This window comes from Apiospora hydei (assembly GCF_038363865.1).
Source record: "Apiospora hydei strain CBS 114990 chromosome Unknown utg000004l_segment0_segment0, whole genome shotgun sequence".
Lineage (NCBI taxonomy): Eukaryota > Fungi > Ascomycota > Sordariomycetes > Amphisphaeriales > Apiosporaceae > Apiospora > Apiospora hydei.
In genome coordinates, this window is record NW_027117363.1 from 1,553,432 (window position 1) to 1,570,223 (window position 16,792).

Consider the following 16,792-nt stretch of genomic DNA (forward strand, 5'->3'; position numbering starts at 1 on the left):
CTAGTTGACGTGTTTACCTCAATCTCGTTATACTTCGACCCAGTAAGCAACGGCCATCGCACGTACGGAGCGCCTAATCTGTATAAAACCTCACGACGTCCCCCCCTAGTCCCCCTAATTCCCTAGTCCCCTAAGCTGCTAGGCCCTCGCAGCCTCCGGGCCCCGACCCGGCGTCTGTTGGAATTGGCTGCTTGCTCGACCTGCAGTTCTGTACAGTAGAGCCTGGCTCCAGGACTGGGACAACTTGGCCCACCGCCATGTGGGGGGACCGCCCCTCCTAGCAACGCAACCTCGCTTGCTTGCCTGAAGCTTCTTTCAACGGTTCCCAATTTATTACGTCTCTTCCGCCCATCCAAACCCATCACAGGGGTTTCGGCCATCGTACGGTTCCGTTTCATTAATGGAAAAACATGGTCGGCCACCCTGACGACGCATGCCGTGGTCCAACCCGCACTGGAACAAACTTATAATAATTGCCTTCGTTATTTGCTATCGGAAAGCAAACACTTCAAGGTAAGCGCTATCCATAGTCGTAGCCGCCAAAATACCCCTCGTACCTAGCGTATGTATGAACTCCGTCGTCCCATAATAGAGCATAAGAGTATAATGCAGCCCCCGATGAAACTCACCTTTGGTCCTTTTTGTACCTGATGCCGGGCCAAGCTGACCACCCAGAATCTCTATCCCTAATCCATGTTTCTTGCTCTCGTATACTCCGTCACCTCCCGCCATCCTCCTACACCTCACACCGCTTCTGGTCTACCAACCAACAAACACCCCGGCCGCTTTGTGCCAGAGGCACTTAGAAGTCACCAAACAAATGACCGAACCTAGAACGTGTTAGCGCATCCTTCCCCTGATCAATCGGCCTCTCCAACTTACTCGTCCGTTCCTTCCTGCCCATACTTCTCCTGCTCTTCGGGGTACCGATCGAACTGGCTCGCGTCGCCTGCCCCGGCCTTCACGGGCGGTGTGTAAGGAGCATCTATATCCTTTCTGAGCAACCGGTCCCACGTGACTTCGGCGAACCACGGATGATTCTTGACGTCCTGTGGCCCACTATACAAGTTGCCGAGGCGCTTCGTCAAGTCATGCGTGATGAGGCTCTGAAGTAGGTTCTGCGCATCCGGGTTGATGTATTGCGGGTACTTAACCTTGCCCCTCAAAATGTTCTCGTAAATCTTCATAGGAGATCCACTGTCCCAGAAAGGGGGTGTAGCCGCAAAGCATTTCGTAGATGAGAATTCCCAAAGACCACCTGCCAGCCCGTCATTAGCTGGGTTCCGTCCACGGAACCACCGATCCGGAGACTTACCAATCAACCGACTTGTTATATCCCTTGTTGCTGACAACCTCGGGAGCCAGGTAGTCTGGTGTGCCACACAATGTCCACGTCTTGTCTGGTACGCGCTTGGCAAAACCAAAATCTGTTATTTTCAGATGCCCGTGTCGGTCCAGCAGCAAGTTCTCTGGCTTCAGATCTCGGTAGATGATGTTCTTCGCGTGTAAGTACTCGAGCGCCAGAGTCACCTCGGCAGCATAGAACTTGGCCACCGGGTTGGGGAACCGCTACAGCGGAACCGGTCAGCCGAACTGCGCATGGCTATAGTTAATGTAGGACGGGGGTTTGACTCACGCCAGACTTTCTCAGTAGCGAAAACAACTCGCCGCCCTCAACAAAGTCCATGACCATGTAGATGTTCTTGCAATCATGGAATGTGCCCCATAGCGTGATGAGAAATGGGTGTTTAACCTCGCTCAGCATTTTCCGCTCATCGTTGGTGTGTTCGACTTGCTTCATCTTGACAACCTGCGCCTTCTTCAGGACCTTGATGGCATAATACCGCTGGTTATGCTTCGATTGAACTAAATGGACGCGTCCAAAGCTGCCTGTACCCAATGTCCGTAGCATGTCGAAGTCGCCCAGTGAGTATTTGCCTTTTGTTACTCTGGACTCCGACAGCGTCGACTGGTGATGCGGTTGGCGTTGGGTCGGTGCCTGGATTTGATGTTGCGGGACCGGAGGCGCGCCATTGTTTCCTGCGCCTTTTTGGCTCATTTGTTAGCACGACCAATGCCTGGATAGTTGGGGAGCTGTGTATACTCATTCGTACCATCAGTCTGGGGAGGGTGTATTAGATTGTTGATGCTGGGGAGGTTTTGTGGCGCGCCGACATGGCCGGGGCTTGGGGTGTGTTGAATCCCAAAGGGAGGCTGCTGCTGACCCGATTGGGAACTCATCTGTGACCCGCCCCAGCCGAAGCTGGAGTTTGTGTTTCGGTGAGCCCTTGATAGCTCCCAGACGTCGACTTGGTGTGCGTGTGCGAGAGGGAGCTGCCTGGAGTCCGGGTCGAGGTGTGCGAGAGCGAATTATCGAATGGCCTCGCGGACGTCGGCGTGATTGGGGTGACCGGACTTGTGGGTTGGCTGGAAGAGGGATCTGACTTGTCCTCCCTCGTCCGTTTCTTCTTAAGGAATCCTAGGCTCGGCATGTGTTTTGCTTGCGGAAGGTAGTGGAGGCTCAGAGCCTCGGTGTATTGTAGTCGGTGGAGTACGACTGCCAAGCTAAGCAGCTATGTACGCAAGAGCAACCGTGTCGGTCGGTCAATTGGAAAGCTGGCAGAGCCGTGTGAGGGACTTGGCGAGAAGCAGGAATTGGCGCTTGTGGTGTGGCAGGCAGGAAGCTGACGTTCGCAAAGCGGCCGTGTGGGTAAGAGCGGTGGGTTCGACTCGGGTAGGGCACTACTTGCGTCGCCAATGTGCCAATGTGACGGATCGTAGCTCCGATCAAGAACCAGCCGGGCGGATGCGCTTGGAGCCGAGGGCAGGCGCGGGAGTCAAGTAAGCAGCTTAAAGACGGCGGGCCACTGCTGCGACCGAGATGGCACACTCTAGAGTCTCTGCAACTGCTATTGGCACGCCCCAGCTATGCTTGCCGGATGCCTAGGTCGATGTGTGTGCGTGTGTGTGTGTGTGTTCGAAGCTGGTAGGTACGGTAGAGTCGAGCCTAGTCCGTCCGGGTTGCTTTAAGGTTTGGGTGCAACGGTAGGTAGGAAGCTCAACTGGTGGCCGGGTCTGAGAAGGAGGCCCGGGTTGCGGTTGTTTTCATCAGCAGGAGCGGGTGTCCAAGAAAGAAGTTGGGATCCAGAGACAAAGAGGTGTCGCAGATTCGGTATATAGGGAAGGGCAGGTATGTAGGTAGATAGTTGTGTGGGCTACTAATGAGGTAGGTCCAAAGGTCGTGTCCCTTGTTCGCTCAGAGCCTTTCCCCGCAGAGTACCTACGACTAGGTCCTAAGTGGGCGCGGGCGGCTGCCAATGCAATTGGAATCCAGAGTTATCTTTGGAGCACTAATAAAAAGGAGTCCAGGACGGAGATTGGCAAGTAGGTATACAGCGGCTCTTGTTTACTTTCGAACGGAGAGGCCCTCCCCCCCAAAAAAGTACCGATCTGTGTTTGCAATTGGGTCCGATTGAGGCAGGCCAGGCAAAGGGTAGAGAGAGAGACCGAGACTGGAAGGAGGAAAAAAGAAGCAAGCAATTGGCAAGGTGTCTTGAAACGATGCAACTCCCGGGTTCTGACAGGCTTTTCCCTTGTCCTTGTCTGCCGGAGGGTATAGGCAGACCGACCAATAGGCTCCGGCGGCAGAGGCTCTTAAGGTTGAGCAGAGCAGTGATCAACTAGTCAGCTCAACTGAATTAAGGTTTCATGGTCGAAGAGAAGCCTCAAAGACGGCGAGCATGGGCTACGAAAGTGACGAGATAATTAGAGAATTGGCTGAGTGGACAGCCAGGGGTGGGGGTAATTCGGGGGGCGGGGGAGGGGGGTTGACGGTTGACCAGAGCAACTCCTACAGTCTCAGCTCGCTCTGCCAAGTTGAGCTAGCTGGCAGGCATGGCAATGGCATCGGGAAAATACCACACCCTCCTCGCCTTTCAACTTCCCCATCGGCTCATTGAGGATAGAGAAAGGGACAGGAATGAAAGCAAGCAAGAAAGAGCGTCGAAGCAAAGAGAGAAATGGAGGCGAGAGGGGACAGAGAGGAAGCCCACCTGACGAATGACCTACCTCACTCCCGTGAGATGAGAGAGCTGAAGGAAAGCAAGCGCGCGCTTTTTCTTTCTTTCGTTTTATTTCTTCTTCCTTTCTTTCTACAGTACGCACGCAACGACGCAACGACCAGATCTGACCCTGCCAATTTCTTATCGTAGATTGACATGCAGTCGAGGTAGGATACGGAAGCGAATGCTTGCTTGATAGGTGCGGAAACATGCCGCTGATAGGAACAAACATGCAGTCACAGAGAGATTGGGTGATCTTGACTCCAAATCAGCCTCGAAGGAATGGCTGATCGGCATCCCGCATCGGCTTGCTTGCTCAACTCTCTCCCGGCTGCTGTAGCCTGTAGCCTCATAGCAGATAAACATTGGGTCAGTCAGTAGACAGATACAAAACCTACCTAGGTACCTAGCCTCGATGGCGTACATATCGGCTGCCGGGATATATCTCCTGCACCCTTCATAATAGCTGAACCATTGACATGGAACATCATCATGGCAACGCTTGGGCAACGAATGGTACGCATGATTGACTGAATAGAAGGTGGGTGAATGTGGGGTACAGAAAGATGTAGGTACCATGTAGCAGTTTTCCCTCTAACCCTCAACCCTGCGTCATTGGAGGTTGGGGTTAGCCGATGTGTTCTATATTAAGGACTGGACATCTGCAGCATATCGATCCAGGCGGGCCTATAGCCAACACCCTTGTGAGTAGTCGTCGTAGGAATCTTGCTACACTTTGTTGCAAATCATCTGGCATCGCAGGAGCAGCCACGTCTTCAATGCATTCCATGGCTTTTGCCCCTACGCAGGATAAATTGATCTACGGGATGAACTACTTTCGTATTCCGTTTCATGGTCGTCTGGATTCTGAGCTGCAGCACGGCACTCTCGTGTTGTTCTAGCAAGAAACGATGCCCAGTCCAATCAACCGCGATTCGACGACGACTTACATAAGCCAAATCCTGAAATAACCATGTTTCATATCATTGACCATTTCAAAAACCAAATTCCGCAAGCGATCCAATAAGAGTGTGTGCACTAGCAACCTTTCGTTCTTTGATTCATATTTGTGGCCCTGATCCTGAGTACATATATCCGAGTCTGTGCCCAATGCCATACAGCACATAAGACCACATACGCCGCGTGTATCTTGACTGCACCTGGAGACCCGCGGCTGGAATGATGTAGAGTGGTATATACGATTCGTTTCGTGTAGTAACAACTGTAGAAAAATTCCTCCCCTTTTTTTCGTCGTAACTCGTTTTCGCCTTGGCCCGTCAAAACTAGAAACGGTGAGACCTGTTCTTGGTTCGGTAAACAGTGTAGCCAACATAGCCGCCTCCGAGCACCACGCCAACCATAACAATCTTGAACAGGAACCAGCCCCAGCCGCCGCCCTGCTTCTCAGGCTTGTGCTGCTTGCTCTTACGTCCTCCGGGAGAAGACTTGCTGCCGGTTTGCCCGCCAGACGTGTACAGGTTCCTTGCGTTGACCGAGATGATGTCATGGTTGTCGCTGAGCTGCCAGTCTCGGCACTGAAGCCGAGATAGGTGACCGAGGGGATGGCCGGGGGGCTCGCTCGTCTCGAAACACAGAGTCCACTCGTCCTCCGACTTGTACTGCAGCTCCAGCTTCAGCTGCTTGTCCTGGAAGTAGGTCAACTTGAGCTTGGTCGGGACGCTGGCATGTCGAATGCCACGGGCAGAGCAGCCGGCGAATTCCTGGTCCTTTCCGTCGTTGTCCTTGTTGTAGCTGGTCTTTCCATCTCCGTACATGGCCATGACGTAGGGAAAGACGACACCCGGGCGGTTGTTCTTGTAGGTGTCGACAAAGAGACCGAGACCCTCGAAGTTGTCGGCATGCCCAAAGACGGAGCCCATCTTTCCGCGCTCCTTTGTAAGCCACATGGCGAATCCGTCGCCGTAAAGCTGGTGCTGTCCATGGATCTTGAACTCGACTTCGATTTCCCAGTTGGTGGCCGTCAGGGGTACGCGGGAGAACAGCCAGCCGTTTTGCGAGGGACGGTCTGACACCAGGCGAACGTATCTAGCCGCGGGTTAGCCTCTGTCGGGATGTGCGGAGTGGCAAGCGGAGCCGGGTTGCATACGAATCTGTCCTGATGATGGTATCACCTCCGAACTCGTACCACCGACTGGCCATATCCGAGTCGAGGTACGGTTGGACTAGTGTGTGTGTTCGCAGCTGTGTTGGAGAGCGCCATGTTAGTCAGCTCGACTCAATGCAAAGGGCGACAGAGCCTGTAGACGGGCAATGGAACTGACCGAAATGCTGCGAATGTTTCCTTCATCGTCGTGGCTCACTGCAGCGCGAGCAGTCGCTGCCAGCCCCAGGGCCGACGACAACCAAGTCTGCCACCTCATTGTGGGCTGAGGCGAGGGAGAGGGTAGTTAAGGAGGAGCCGCTCGTGAGGAGAACAGCGGGCGAAAAGAATGGTGGGAAGGGAAGAAGGAGAAGAAGCTGAAGGAGTGCTGTTGAGCGTCTGCCGCGCAAGAAGGCCCCTAGAAGAAGTGTGCTGTGCGACGATGGCCAGCTAGTTGTCGTGGTCGTGGGAGGACTGGAATCAAAACGAATTCGACCAATTCCATCAATCGTTAGCTGGCCTCTTGCCTGTCCTCCATCGAAGCACCAGTAGCTGCAAATAAAACCGGGGCCCTGGAGAGAACGTGCAACTGTCAGTGGTCAGACTGAACATTGCTTGTCTCATACTCTCCCCGTCCGTCCCCTAGTGTAAGTGTCCCTAAGCGGATACAAGGGTACTTTAGGTACTTTTCGAGGCACCGAGGCACCTGAAGTCGGGTGCTAACTGCCCAAAACGAACTTTGAAGCTGTCCGACTGGGGTCTCTGGCCTAAATAAGCGCGCTCTGCTTCAGGTACCTTATTGCTTCTCACGCGACATGTGGCTTGGGTGGCAGTGCGCTAACCACCCTATGCCTTATACTAAGGGTTCACATTGATAAACGGAGTCGATTCATAGCTGATATGGCATTCTTATTGGAACGGTAGTCCTTTTCTATTCTACAATGGCTGGCATTGGGACATCCTGTCAAGTTCGGCTATTGTACTACCCCAATGCCCAGTAGTATCTCCCACAAGTTCGGCACCTGGCCCCATTCCCAGCCCGAGTACTCGTTGGCCATGAGATTCAGCTGCGCCAACTGCCTATCCGCGTCCTCCATTTCCTCCCCTCCCGACCTGGCGAGCATGTGCCGGGCAACTTTTGCGTACGCCAGCTTCTGAGCGCGGTGCTTGACGGTGTTCCGGACCTCGAAGTACATCCAGCTGCGGGAGGCGGCAAGGTGCCTGATCCTTTCCGCGGAGCTCATCGCGTCGAGCTTGTCCCGCTCGTCCAGCGCCGGCCCGCCGCGCGTCATCACGCGCTGCTCGATCTCCGAGGCCGTGAGCTCGTACGCCTTGTTCTGGGCAAGCACGGCGAGCTGCTCGGGCGTGATGGGCGCTTCCATCGTGATCATGGCGCCGGTCGTGCCATGTCGTAGCGCACGCTGCTGCAGTAAGTAGGCGGCCAGCGACTCGGCCAGATTGTCGGTCAGCGAGGCATATGTGTATTTCTTCTGTTTCTTGGCGACGGCGCTCATCTCGTCCTCGAACAATGGTGTTAGTAACTCGCTGAAGATCACACCATCTGAGCAAAGGGGGTTTGGCTTAGCTGTTCTCATTCCCGGGCTTCGTATGAGCGCAGTGAGCCGGGGAGGGAGCTTGATCAGGTGCGTGAAGTACTTGCTGCCATACAGGGCTGGTGACAGGGCGGCGGCGGTATGGTGTGCAAAATCGTGGAGGTCCCAGAGGGCTTCGGTGGTGTCGAGCAGGCGAGCGCTGGCGCCTTCAATGTCACGAGATCTTACCGCAATATGCTGAAAGTCGATGGAGGCAAAGGCGTAGGCCGGAATAAGCTTGGCCTGATGTTCTACCTTGGAGTTCTTCGTTGTAATCCATCGGTGGACGCCGTAATTGATAGCGCGGATCGCATTTCGTTCTGCGCACAGAAATGAGTCAGCCGCTTCAAAGGCTTTCTTATTTGACTCTAATACGGACATGAAATCGTTTCGACAGTCTGTCCGACTGCCCAAGAAAACAACGCCATACTTATGCATTGACACGGCGGCTCGCCAAACAGGCGCATCGTGTTTGAACGTCAGACGCAACTCACTGGCGCCGTTACGATTGAGTAGGATCTGGCATCCTTCAAGAATGCAATCAAGTAGCTCCTTCTTAATGAGCCCCACGAGACGTTCAATCTTCTCTGTATTATCGAAGTATGGGTGTCTTGGCGAGTGTCCATCGAGCCACTGCTCGGATGGATCGAAATCCAGCTCTTGGAAAACCATCAAAGAGTTCCCCTACCAGGATGAATAGACATAGTTTCGAGTGTCATTTTCGTCGCTTGGTCGATACGGGACAATAACGATCGAGACGGGGCTGGTTCAGTGTCCTACGCAACAAACATCGCCGAGGAGATAAAGCGAGCATTATATAGGAGATTATACGATATACCAAGGAACAAAGCAAGAAACAATCTGTTGTTATATATCTTGTTCACGAAATGTCCAAGCTAGTAGAGCGAAACAATGACTTTGAGATATCTGCTTCAGTACCTTCCAATACATCACTGCCAACTATTGACGGTTTCCTCTACCTCCTGCAGAGAATCCACCGTGAAGGTCGGCTTCAACTTCTCGCATTCAGCTTTATTACCGTATCCATATCTACACCAGACCGATATGGCGCCGCCGATATTGATTGCAAACCGGATATCCGCCTCCGTATCGCCGACGACCAGCACGCTCGACGCATCAATAGGGTCGGCATATCCCCGAAACCTCATCGCTGGGACTAGCAAGTTGACGTAGCTGCCGGGGTCCGGCTTTCTCGTAGCGCCGGGGGTCTTGTCGCCAACGATCATCTCCTCTCGTATACTATCACCCAATCCATTGTTCCTGAGCGCCGTCACGACCGCCGCCACGCCCTTGTTGCTGACAATGGCCGCAGGGATATCGCGGGTTTTTAGTGTCGCTAGCAGCTCCGAGGCCCCGGGGAATGGCGTGATCAAGGGCTGGCCGTGTTCCGAGTAGAGCGAACGGTAGGTTGCCGTCCAGCTCTCTTCGTCAAAGTGACTTCCAGCATCGGGATACAGCGCTTTGAACGTATCCTGCAGTCCCGCTCCGCTCGAAATCAGCCGGTGCACCTCGGCCTCGGACGGAGCTTGGGCCGGCAGCAGCGCGTCGAAGGTCAGTTTGATACAGCGGGAGATGGAACGGTGCGTGTTGAACAAAGTTCCATCGAAATCAAAGATGACGAGTTTGATCGGCATGTTTTGAACAGGCCGCTGAATGTATGCAATTGGCTGTAGTTAAGCTGTCGCTTGTATTGTATGGCAATGCCTATTTTGTAGCGAAGTCTTGTGATGTGGTGGTGTGTTATGTAGGACGAGCTTTTTCTCTGGCAACAACCTACTGTAGTACTTTACACGTGTTGGCGCAGGTTTCTCCCACAATTGTCTCTCGCCTGGTGAAGGCCAACCCTCCTGCCAGTCACTAATGACCAGTCAACCAGACAACAACGAGCAGTCAAACAGTCAATAGGCCAGCCAGTCCAGTCAGGCAAGTCATAGGGCGATGGGCGGATAAATAAATTTCAACTGATTGCACCGTGAACTGTTCAAGTAGTCGTTTCATCCCGATTCCACTGGAATAATGTCGTCAAAGCAACCCAATGGAGCTCCTATCCTGGCGCTCCCAGCAAGCGAAGTTTCTTCCCTAATGGAAAACTTCTGCGCCCCGAATGCTTCGAATCATATCATGCAATGTACAGTTCACACTCTCACTCGAAAGCTCGTTGCCGCTGCCCAAGACCACGACTCGTCTCTCACCTCTGCAACCTTGATCCCAATCCTTCGGAGCGGATTACCTATGTACGTGGGTGCTCAGTCCGCACTCCCATCATCAACGTGTGTCTTGGTGGGATGTTCCAAGTCCAAGGACACCCAGAACGTGGCCGTGGAATGGCTCGGCAGAAGGCCGTTTCCTCGACAAGACGACGAGGGCATTGGCCCGCTTATTCTGCTTGACACTGTCATCACCACGGGAGATACCATCAAGCGGATATGCGACCGACTGCTGGGGATGTCCGGGTGTATCCTGAGGAGCGTAGTGATCCTGTCTTGCTACGCTGCCCCGGCGGCCTTACAGAGGCTAGCGATGCACCCACTCGTCAAGTATATCGTCGTGGCAAGAGAAGCCGAGAAGTGCGACGACAATGGTTACCTGGTGCCCTACACCAATGGAGACATTGGCGACAAGATCTATGGGGCCAAAGCAAAGGGGGCCGTTGGCAGCTTCTCCAACCAGGCTGTTTATGGCTGACGTTGTGAAGAAGCGAAAGCCCCTAATGCTTCAAGTGGCACTCATCAGACGAAGTGTAGGTAGGTAGGAAGAATATCGACTGCGGATAGGTGCGGCATACCCCAGGGGGAGGACGAGGAGAGCTTCAGCCACTCCCCCACTGTAGCTGGTAAGGCAAAGCCACATGTCAACGCTGGAAACAGTGGGACGGCTCACCCAGTCGGGACATGCCTGGCCAGGCGGATGCGCTAGAGGAATAAATATCTTAGCCCCGAAGAGGCATCATTGATAGCTCAACTCTCTAATACAGTCACATTTTGAGCCTCCAATTGATTGTATCGATTGCTTCTGGGCTTGTTCCGTCGACCATCACTCTTTCTAGACCCGTTAGAGATATAAAAAGACCAGAAGAACTCCGCCGTTATAGAAACCCACCAACATCAACCAAACCCAACTCCGCCACCATGGATTCCGAGAGCGTCAAGCAGGAAGTCATCAAGCAGGTTCAGACGCAATATGCCATGAACAATGCGCGCGAGCTGATTGAGGTATGAGGCAGTCATATCGGCCGGTCCCCAAGCAGCCCAGAAACTGATACAATCCCAATTGGCGCAGAAAATCAACGAGCATTGCTTCCAGAAGTGTGTCCCGAAACCCGGTGCTTCCCTATCCAGCGGCGAGCAGACATGCTTCACCCAGTGCATGGAGAAGTACATGTCCTCATGGAACCAAGTCAGCACCACATACATTACACGATTAAGGCGAGAGGGAGGACAATAGAGCCAGAATCGAGAACACAATACCATCGGGTGCGCCGCGCTATACTGTATATTATGGCTGCAGTTCTGCAGCGGGAGGTCATCGACTGGATTCTCGGATTTGCCATCGGGCATCTCCGGGTACCGGAATCCCTAAACATAGATCGCCATGTACTATCACATTCGTCTCGGGCGGCAACATAAATATTATGGAATTGCCTGGGTAACGGCTTTGGGTATCTTGAAGTTGCACGCTACTGCTCCTTTGCAGCAGCTGCTGCCGCGGCCTTTCGAGCAAGGTATCTCTCCTTTGCGCTCGAGATCTCGCCTTCGGTTTTCCTGCTCTTTGCGGCACGCTCAACCTTTTCTCTCTCCTCAGCCTCGTTCTCCCTGGACCGTTTGAGTGACTCCTCGAGTTGTGCCTCCATCATACGTGACTGCCGTTCGCGCATGCTCTGTTTGCCTCCTGCGCCCACAAACCCGGCAGAGGAGCGGTCTTGCTTGCGTTCGGTTTCGCGCTGGTCTCTGCGGACTTCGGGTTTCTTCTTCGCGCCCAGGTTGAGACCACCTTTGAGCAATTCACGCTTGTCGACGACTTGCCCATCGTCGTTGATAGCAACCGATCCTCCTTTCGAGTTGAGTTCCTTTGCAATATCGGCCTCGGTTCTCGCTTTTTGCTGGTCTTGAGATTCGTCATCGGGGGCCTGCGGGCCTGACTTTGACTTTGCCTTATCCTCCGCGGCCTTCATGACTTCGGCGTGTCGTTGATCGCCTCGATTTAACAGGTCCTTGTAGAATGCCGTCATACCGCCGCCCTTGTTTTTCTTGGCTTCTTCCTCTTCCCGTACTCGCTCCTCAGCCTCTATGCGCCGGTTCTCCTCCTGCTGTTTCTTGTAGGCTTCCGTGACGAATTTTTCCTTATCCGCATATTCCTCACCCTCCTCCTCTCGTTCCCGAGCGACCTTCTTCTCTTCGGCAATCAGCGCATCTCTTTTGCGTACCGCAGCCGATTGCAGGAGACTCTTCATGTATTTGGGCCGCCGGTCGACGTCCTCGGGCGCGGCCACCTTCTCCGGCTTTAACGAGTCGTAGACGCCGTCATAGTCGTAAATCGAGGGGTCCAGCTCTTCCACGGCCTCTTGGCGTTTGCGCGACTCCAGAGAGCTCGACAAATCGCCAAACATGGATATTTGCGGCTTCTTTTTAAGTGCCGGTTTGTCTTGGAACTTGGAGGCTTTTTTTGCTCAGCGCCGCCGGCTTGGACGAGAAATCGTCATCGTCGAGTTCGGAGATTTTGGTGGCCTGGGGGCCACTGTTGCTGGCACCATCATCGTCTGAATCGTCATCGCCCCCAAAGATGGGCTTCCTCTTGGGCGGCGCAGGTTTGGAGTTTGTCGCCTTCTTGAGATTTAAACCGTATGACAGACCTGGTTTGCTCATATTGGCGCCTGGGGAAATAGAATGGCGTGGAATGATTTACGACGGTGGCTGCGATGCTATACAATGATGTAGATGAGGGAGAGGTTAGGTACTTGCTGTGGTAGCTATTGGCTTAACCTGGAGTGCCGAAAACAGAGACCCACACCCATGACCGACAGTTACAGGGGTGGTCTGACTTGATAAAGCTTATCGGACTTACTGTTAGCAGGGGTCCGCCATCCATTCAACAACATATCAATAGCAACTTGGCTTGCTTTACGTACGATTCCCGTCGTCGCATTGCCAATCAATACCCGGCTAAAACCCAGGATGAACAAACCGCGATGACCACCGCACCGTCGTCTCCCAGGAGGCGGCACATCCTGTCGTCCATCAATCCGGACCTCCCTCGTTTGTCGCCCGAGGTGGAGGATCGCGCCGACAGCTACCACACTGACACTGCCCCGCCAAAAAGTGAGCCGCATCTTCCAGATGACGACGCCAGCGAAGAGAGGGCGCGCTCGAAAGACCCGGACAGCAGCAACAACGACGGAAAGAGACATGGCGATCGCAAAACCACCAAATTCCGCTTCAAGTCGAAACACTCCAGCTCACATCGCTCGTCGCGCCGTCGCGAACGAGATTATGACGATGACGATCGCCGCCACCGGGACAGAGAAGGCCGGCGACGCTCTGAGCGGAGCAGAGACGGCAGGGAGGGGGATTAAAAGAGTATGATGACGACGACCCCGACCCCGACCGCGAGTCAAGACGGAGTCATCGTAGAAGCCACCACGGTGAACATCACAAACACCGGCGGCGGAGACACCGCCATCGCACCCGCACACGCTCGCCCACTCCGCCGAACCCTCACGAGCCGCCGCCCCTGGATCCGGAAGCCGCCTTTCGCGAGTCGCTCTTCGACGCCATGGCGGACGACGAGGGCGCGGCGTACTGGGAGGGTGTCTACGGGCAGCCGATCCACGTGTACGCCAACGCGCGCCCGTCGGCGGAGGGCGGCGGCGAGCTGGAGCAGATGACGGACGACGAGTACGCGGCGTACGTGCGGCAGAAGATGTGGGAGAAGACGCACCAGGGCCTGCTGGAGGAGCGCGCGCGCCGCGAAGAGGCGAAGAGGGCCAAGGACGACAAGGAGGCCGAGGCACGCCGCTTGACGCGGCAGATGGAGGAGAGCCTGCGGCGCGGCGAGGAGAGACGGCGCAGGCGGAGCTGGCGGGAGAAATATGAAGAGTACGCCGCGGCCTGGGCCTCTTGGGATGGCACTCGAGGGCATGAGCTGGCCGGTTGCCAGAAGCAGCAGCAGCAGCAGCAGCAGCAGTGACGGAAGCCGAGCTGAGATCAGTCCCGAGACCGTACGGGATTTCTTCGTTAACGGGCTAGACCCAATCGAGATTGGCGAGTCAGTCTTCCTCGCGAAGCTGAAGGAGGAGCGTTTTCGATGGCATCCGGACAAGATCCAGCAGAGGCTCGGGGCTGGGTTTGATGAGAATGTGCGGCGAGACGTCACAGCCGTCTTCCAGATCATCGACAAACTGTGGTCGGACATCCGCGCAAAGGCAAAGGCAAAGGCATAGTAATGATACCCCTGAAAATAGAAGATACAAATAGACACTCGTATGACGCGGGCACAAGCCAGCCACTGCAACTTATTTTGGATATTCTCTGGCGTCGAATATGCATGTGAGGCGTCCAGAGCTAAGCTGCTAAATTTTACCATATGATAACTTGAAGAGTCGGTTGCTATTATAGAGAGTACTAGGTCTCTTACCCGTCTCTTTCTCGACGGTTTTCCCTCTGGAATCTCGACACCACGGGCCTTGATGGGCTCTACACAGCCCATTTGTTAAGCTCGATTAAGGGGAAGCGTGCATAGCAGCTAAAAGCACCTACACAATTTCGCATATGTAACTTGCGAAGGTCTAACGGATAAAGTCCCAGGGTGTCGGCAAGCCCAGTCTCCAGCAGATCACAAACACAAACAAAAGAATGCGTACTGATAGTATGAAGTTTACCTTACCTGGGTTGCCGTCATCCTTCCTTCCTTCACAGGCGCAGGGTGGCTTAGTTTGCAAGTTGCCATGATCGCATCCCATTGTTAAACGACACCGCAAGGGCCCCGGAAGGACCAGTTCTGGGGCCCAAGTGATGCTGCGTGATGTTGCGTGATGTTTTTTGTTGTTGTTGTAACTATCTTTGTTGCTAATGCATTTCTTTCACAGAGATGGCGCCAATATCTGCCGTGTTTCCTGGTCCTCGTCTCGTATATGCCTCTGCTTTTCCAGCGTCACCCGCATATCAAAAAGCCTATGTAAAGATTGGGTATCGTGTACGGAAGGAAATGTGGCTTGGTGAATAAACCGGAACGCTGTCCTCCAAACGCTTTCTCGTCGCATCCTTCTCCGCATGGGATGGGCCTATTGCAGCTACAGCCGTTGCAAGCGCATTGGCTCTGCAATCTTGCCGATGCCGCTAGGGGTGGGCTGTGGGTATAGTTTACTATGAGGCGACTCCGTTAGGGATGGGCTCTGCCGCTTCTCTTCTACATCGTGCACACATGCACCAGCCACCTAGACTACCCGATGCCCATTCCCTACGATCGTGAACGGGGAGTGTGACGTCACAGTAGTGATTCAAGATCTCCTCACCACTCTTGATTCCGCCTGGGCGATCACCAACTGCGCGTCGCTCTCTGGCAGAAAGCACCATCCGCCCTCCCCACTCCCAAGTGACGTTCGGATCGCAGTCGTGGTTGGCTAGACACCAGAAGGGGTGCACAGCTGCAACATCCGGTCGGCCATCACGGGGGTTTTTGCGGGCTGAGGCTGTTCCGCGAGTCTTGCTGTATAGTGTATTGAGGACCCACAGATCGTGTTCTGCCAAGGTGGCGTAGATGTCAATATCCATCTTCTCGAGGATGTGTAGAGGCGTTTCGATGTTGAAACTAAATGAAAATGGCAGGGTCCAGTCTGGCGGTGGGCCAGCATTCGGCGACAGGTCGATTTCATTCCATTTGGTGGGAACAAAGTCGCCCCAGATGTACTTTATTTGGCTGACTTCAAGAGGGTGGACTCCTTGATGCGTGGCCATGGCGAGCACTCTGGCAAGAAGCAGCAAGTGGAGAGCTTCATCGGCGTCTTTCGCATCGGTATCCTTGGCAATGGAATCCACCTCCTTTTCGCACACGGCGGGATGGTACAGTTCTTGCGCCTGATCGAAACAGTATTGGCTACAAAAGACCGTGTCATAGCACTCGGGACAGTTTACGGCCTCGGACTCGCAGCCAAGTGGAGGAAGTTCTCCACTACAAGCATCACAAACGGTGTCTTTCAGGCGGTTGTTGGCAGTAACGAGGGAATACTCCTCAAGAACCGTCTCTCCGGCAGCAATGTCCTCCGTGGCAAAGACACCGAGCTGTTTGCAAGTTGGAATTACTTCGTAGCCGTCCGTGTTGCTGGCGTTCTCGAGCAAGACAGGGAGCGTCGCAACCCGAACCGCGCATTTAGGGGCCATGGCCGACAGTTGTTCATTTAGAAAGCCAAGCGAGTCCTGCGAGAAGCGGTCGGGCTCGTAGTAGTTCCAAGGGTATACTTCTCTCCGGACCATGCCCCAGTCCGGCAGATCATGCATGCTGGTGATGTTGCGGCGTATCCTCCGCTTGGCGACGGTTTCTATGTAGCCATGGATGTGGCGCAGCTCCGAATTCGTGGGTGCAGCTTGGAGGCCGCGCTCGCAGAACTTGTAGGCGCTCTGCAGACTGCCACAAAGCAGCAGACCCATCGCTAGGATCTGATAGCTCCGGACTGCGCCCAGGTTGGCCAGCAGTGTTGGGCCGTGCGTAATATCCTGGGCCAGATCCAACAGTAGGCCATGGTCGAAAACCTCGGGAAGCTTGTCGACGCCGTATTTTTGCAGAGCCTCGAGGACCTGCTCATGATACTCAAAACTCTCATCGCGCGCCTCGTCCGTCAGCATCAATGCCCTGTAAGCATCGCCAGCTGCCAGATCTGGGTAAGCCAGGTTCGTGTAACAAACCGCGCGTTTAAGATAGAGGATGAAATCATAGGGTTCTCGCACAAGTTCGTCAGTCAACTGCTGGCGTTCCTCAAGCAGCAACTCAATTCGGGAGTCGCTTTCCTGGTTGCTTTCGCTATCCAT

At 54.2% G+C, this 16,792-nt stretch overlaps 10 protein-coding genes across 10 annotated transcripts; 4 read left to right on the forward strand and 6 right to left on the reverse strand.

Moving 5' to 3' along the window:
* Positions 1–802: 802 nt before the first annotated feature.
* Positions 803–2,034, reverse strand: PG997_002997 (uncharacterized protein; the record flags this gene model as incomplete). The annotated part of the gene is made up of 5 exons (XM_066807312.1): positions 803–830; positions 883–1,197; positions 1,316–1,569; positions 1,637–1,890; positions 1,971–2,034. The coding sequence occupies 5 exons, from the start codon at positions 2,032–2,034 to the stop codon at positions 803–805; spliced, it is 915 nt and encodes a 304-aa protein (XP_066670930.1).
* Positions 2,035–5,344: 3,310 nt separating this feature from the next.
* On the reverse strand, positions 5,345–6,442 carry PG997_002998 (uncharacterized protein; the record flags this gene model as incomplete). The annotated part of the gene is made up of 3 exons (XM_066807313.1): positions 5,345–6,107; positions 6,169–6,263; positions 6,344–6,442. The coding sequence occupies 3 exons, from the start codon at positions 6,440–6,442 to the stop codon at positions 5,345–5,347; spliced, it is 957 nt and encodes a 318-aa protein (XP_066670931.1).
* A 694-nt stretch (positions 6,443–7,136) lies between these two features.
* Positions 7,137–8,135, reverse strand: PG997_002999 (uncharacterized protein; the record flags this gene model as incomplete). The annotated part of the gene is made up of 1 exon (XM_066807314.1): positions 7,137–8,135. One exon carries the CDS (start codon positions 8,133–8,135, stop codon positions 7,137–7,139), a length of 999 nt encoding a protein of 332 aa, XP_066670932.1.
* A 569-nt stretch (positions 8,136–8,704) lies between these two features.
* Positions 8,705–9,409, reverse strand: PG997_003000 (uncharacterized protein; the record flags this gene model as incomplete). Its single annotated transcript, XM_066807315.1, has 1 exon — positions 8,705–9,409. One exon carries the CDS (start codon positions 9,407–9,409, stop codon positions 8,705–8,707), a length of 705 nt encoding a protein of 234 aa, XP_066670933.1.
* Positions 9,410–9,791: 382 nt separating this feature from the next.
* On the forward strand, positions 9,792–10,460 carry PG997_003001 (putative uracil phosphoribosyltransferase urg2; the record flags this gene model as incomplete). The annotated part of the gene is made up of 1 exon (XM_066807316.1): positions 9,792–10,460. The coding sequence occupies one exon, from the start codon at positions 9,792–9,794 to the stop codon at positions 10,458–10,460; it is 669 nt and encodes a 222-aa protein (XP_066670934.1).
* A 443-nt stretch (positions 10,461–10,903) lies between these two features.
* PG997_003002 (Tim10/DDP family zinc finger-domain-containing protein) lies at positions 10,904–11,219 on the forward strand (the record flags this gene model as incomplete). The annotated part of the gene is made up of 2 exons (XM_066807317.1): positions 10,904–10,987; positions 11,055–11,219. 2 exons carry the CDS (start codon positions 10,904–10,906, stop codon positions 11,217–11,219), a joined length of 249 nt encoding a protein of 82 aa, XP_066670935.1.
* A 232-nt stretch (positions 11,220–11,451) lies between these two features.
* On the reverse strand, positions 11,452–12,637 carry PG997_003003 (coiled-coil domain-containing protein 55-domain containing protein; the record flags this gene model as incomplete). Its single annotated transcript, XM_066807318.1, has 2 exons — positions 11,452–12,396; positions 12,425–12,637. The coding sequence occupies 2 exons, from the start codon at positions 12,635–12,637 to the stop codon at positions 11,452–11,454; spliced, it is 1,158 nt and encodes a 385-aa protein (XP_066670936.1).
* Positions 12,638–12,960: 323 nt separating this feature from the next.
* Positions 12,961–13,344, forward strand: PG997_003004 (uncharacterized protein; the record flags this gene model as incomplete). Its single annotated transcript, XM_066807319.1, has 1 exon — positions 12,961–13,344. One exon carries the CDS (start codon positions 12,961–12,963, stop codon positions 13,342–13,344), a length of 384 nt encoding a protein of 127 aa, XP_066670937.1.
* A 200-nt stretch (positions 13,345–13,544) lies between these two features.
* Positions 13,545–14,211, forward strand: PG997_003005 (uncharacterized protein; the record flags this gene model as incomplete). The annotated part of the gene is made up of 2 exons (XM_066807320.1): positions 13,545–13,867; positions 13,914–14,211. The coding sequence occupies 2 exons, from the start codon at positions 13,545–13,547 to the stop codon at positions 14,209–14,211; spliced, it is 621 nt and encodes a 206-aa protein (XP_066670938.1).
* Positions 14,212–15,133: 922 nt separating this feature from the next.
* On the reverse strand, positions 15,134–16,792 carry PG997_003006 (Wd tetratricopeptide repeat domain-containing protein; the record flags this gene model as incomplete). Its single annotated transcript, XM_066807321.1, has 1 exon — positions 15,134–16,792. The coding sequence occupies one exon, from the start codon at positions 16,790–16,792 to the stop codon at positions 15,134–15,136; it is 1,659 nt and encodes a 552-aa protein (XP_066670939.1).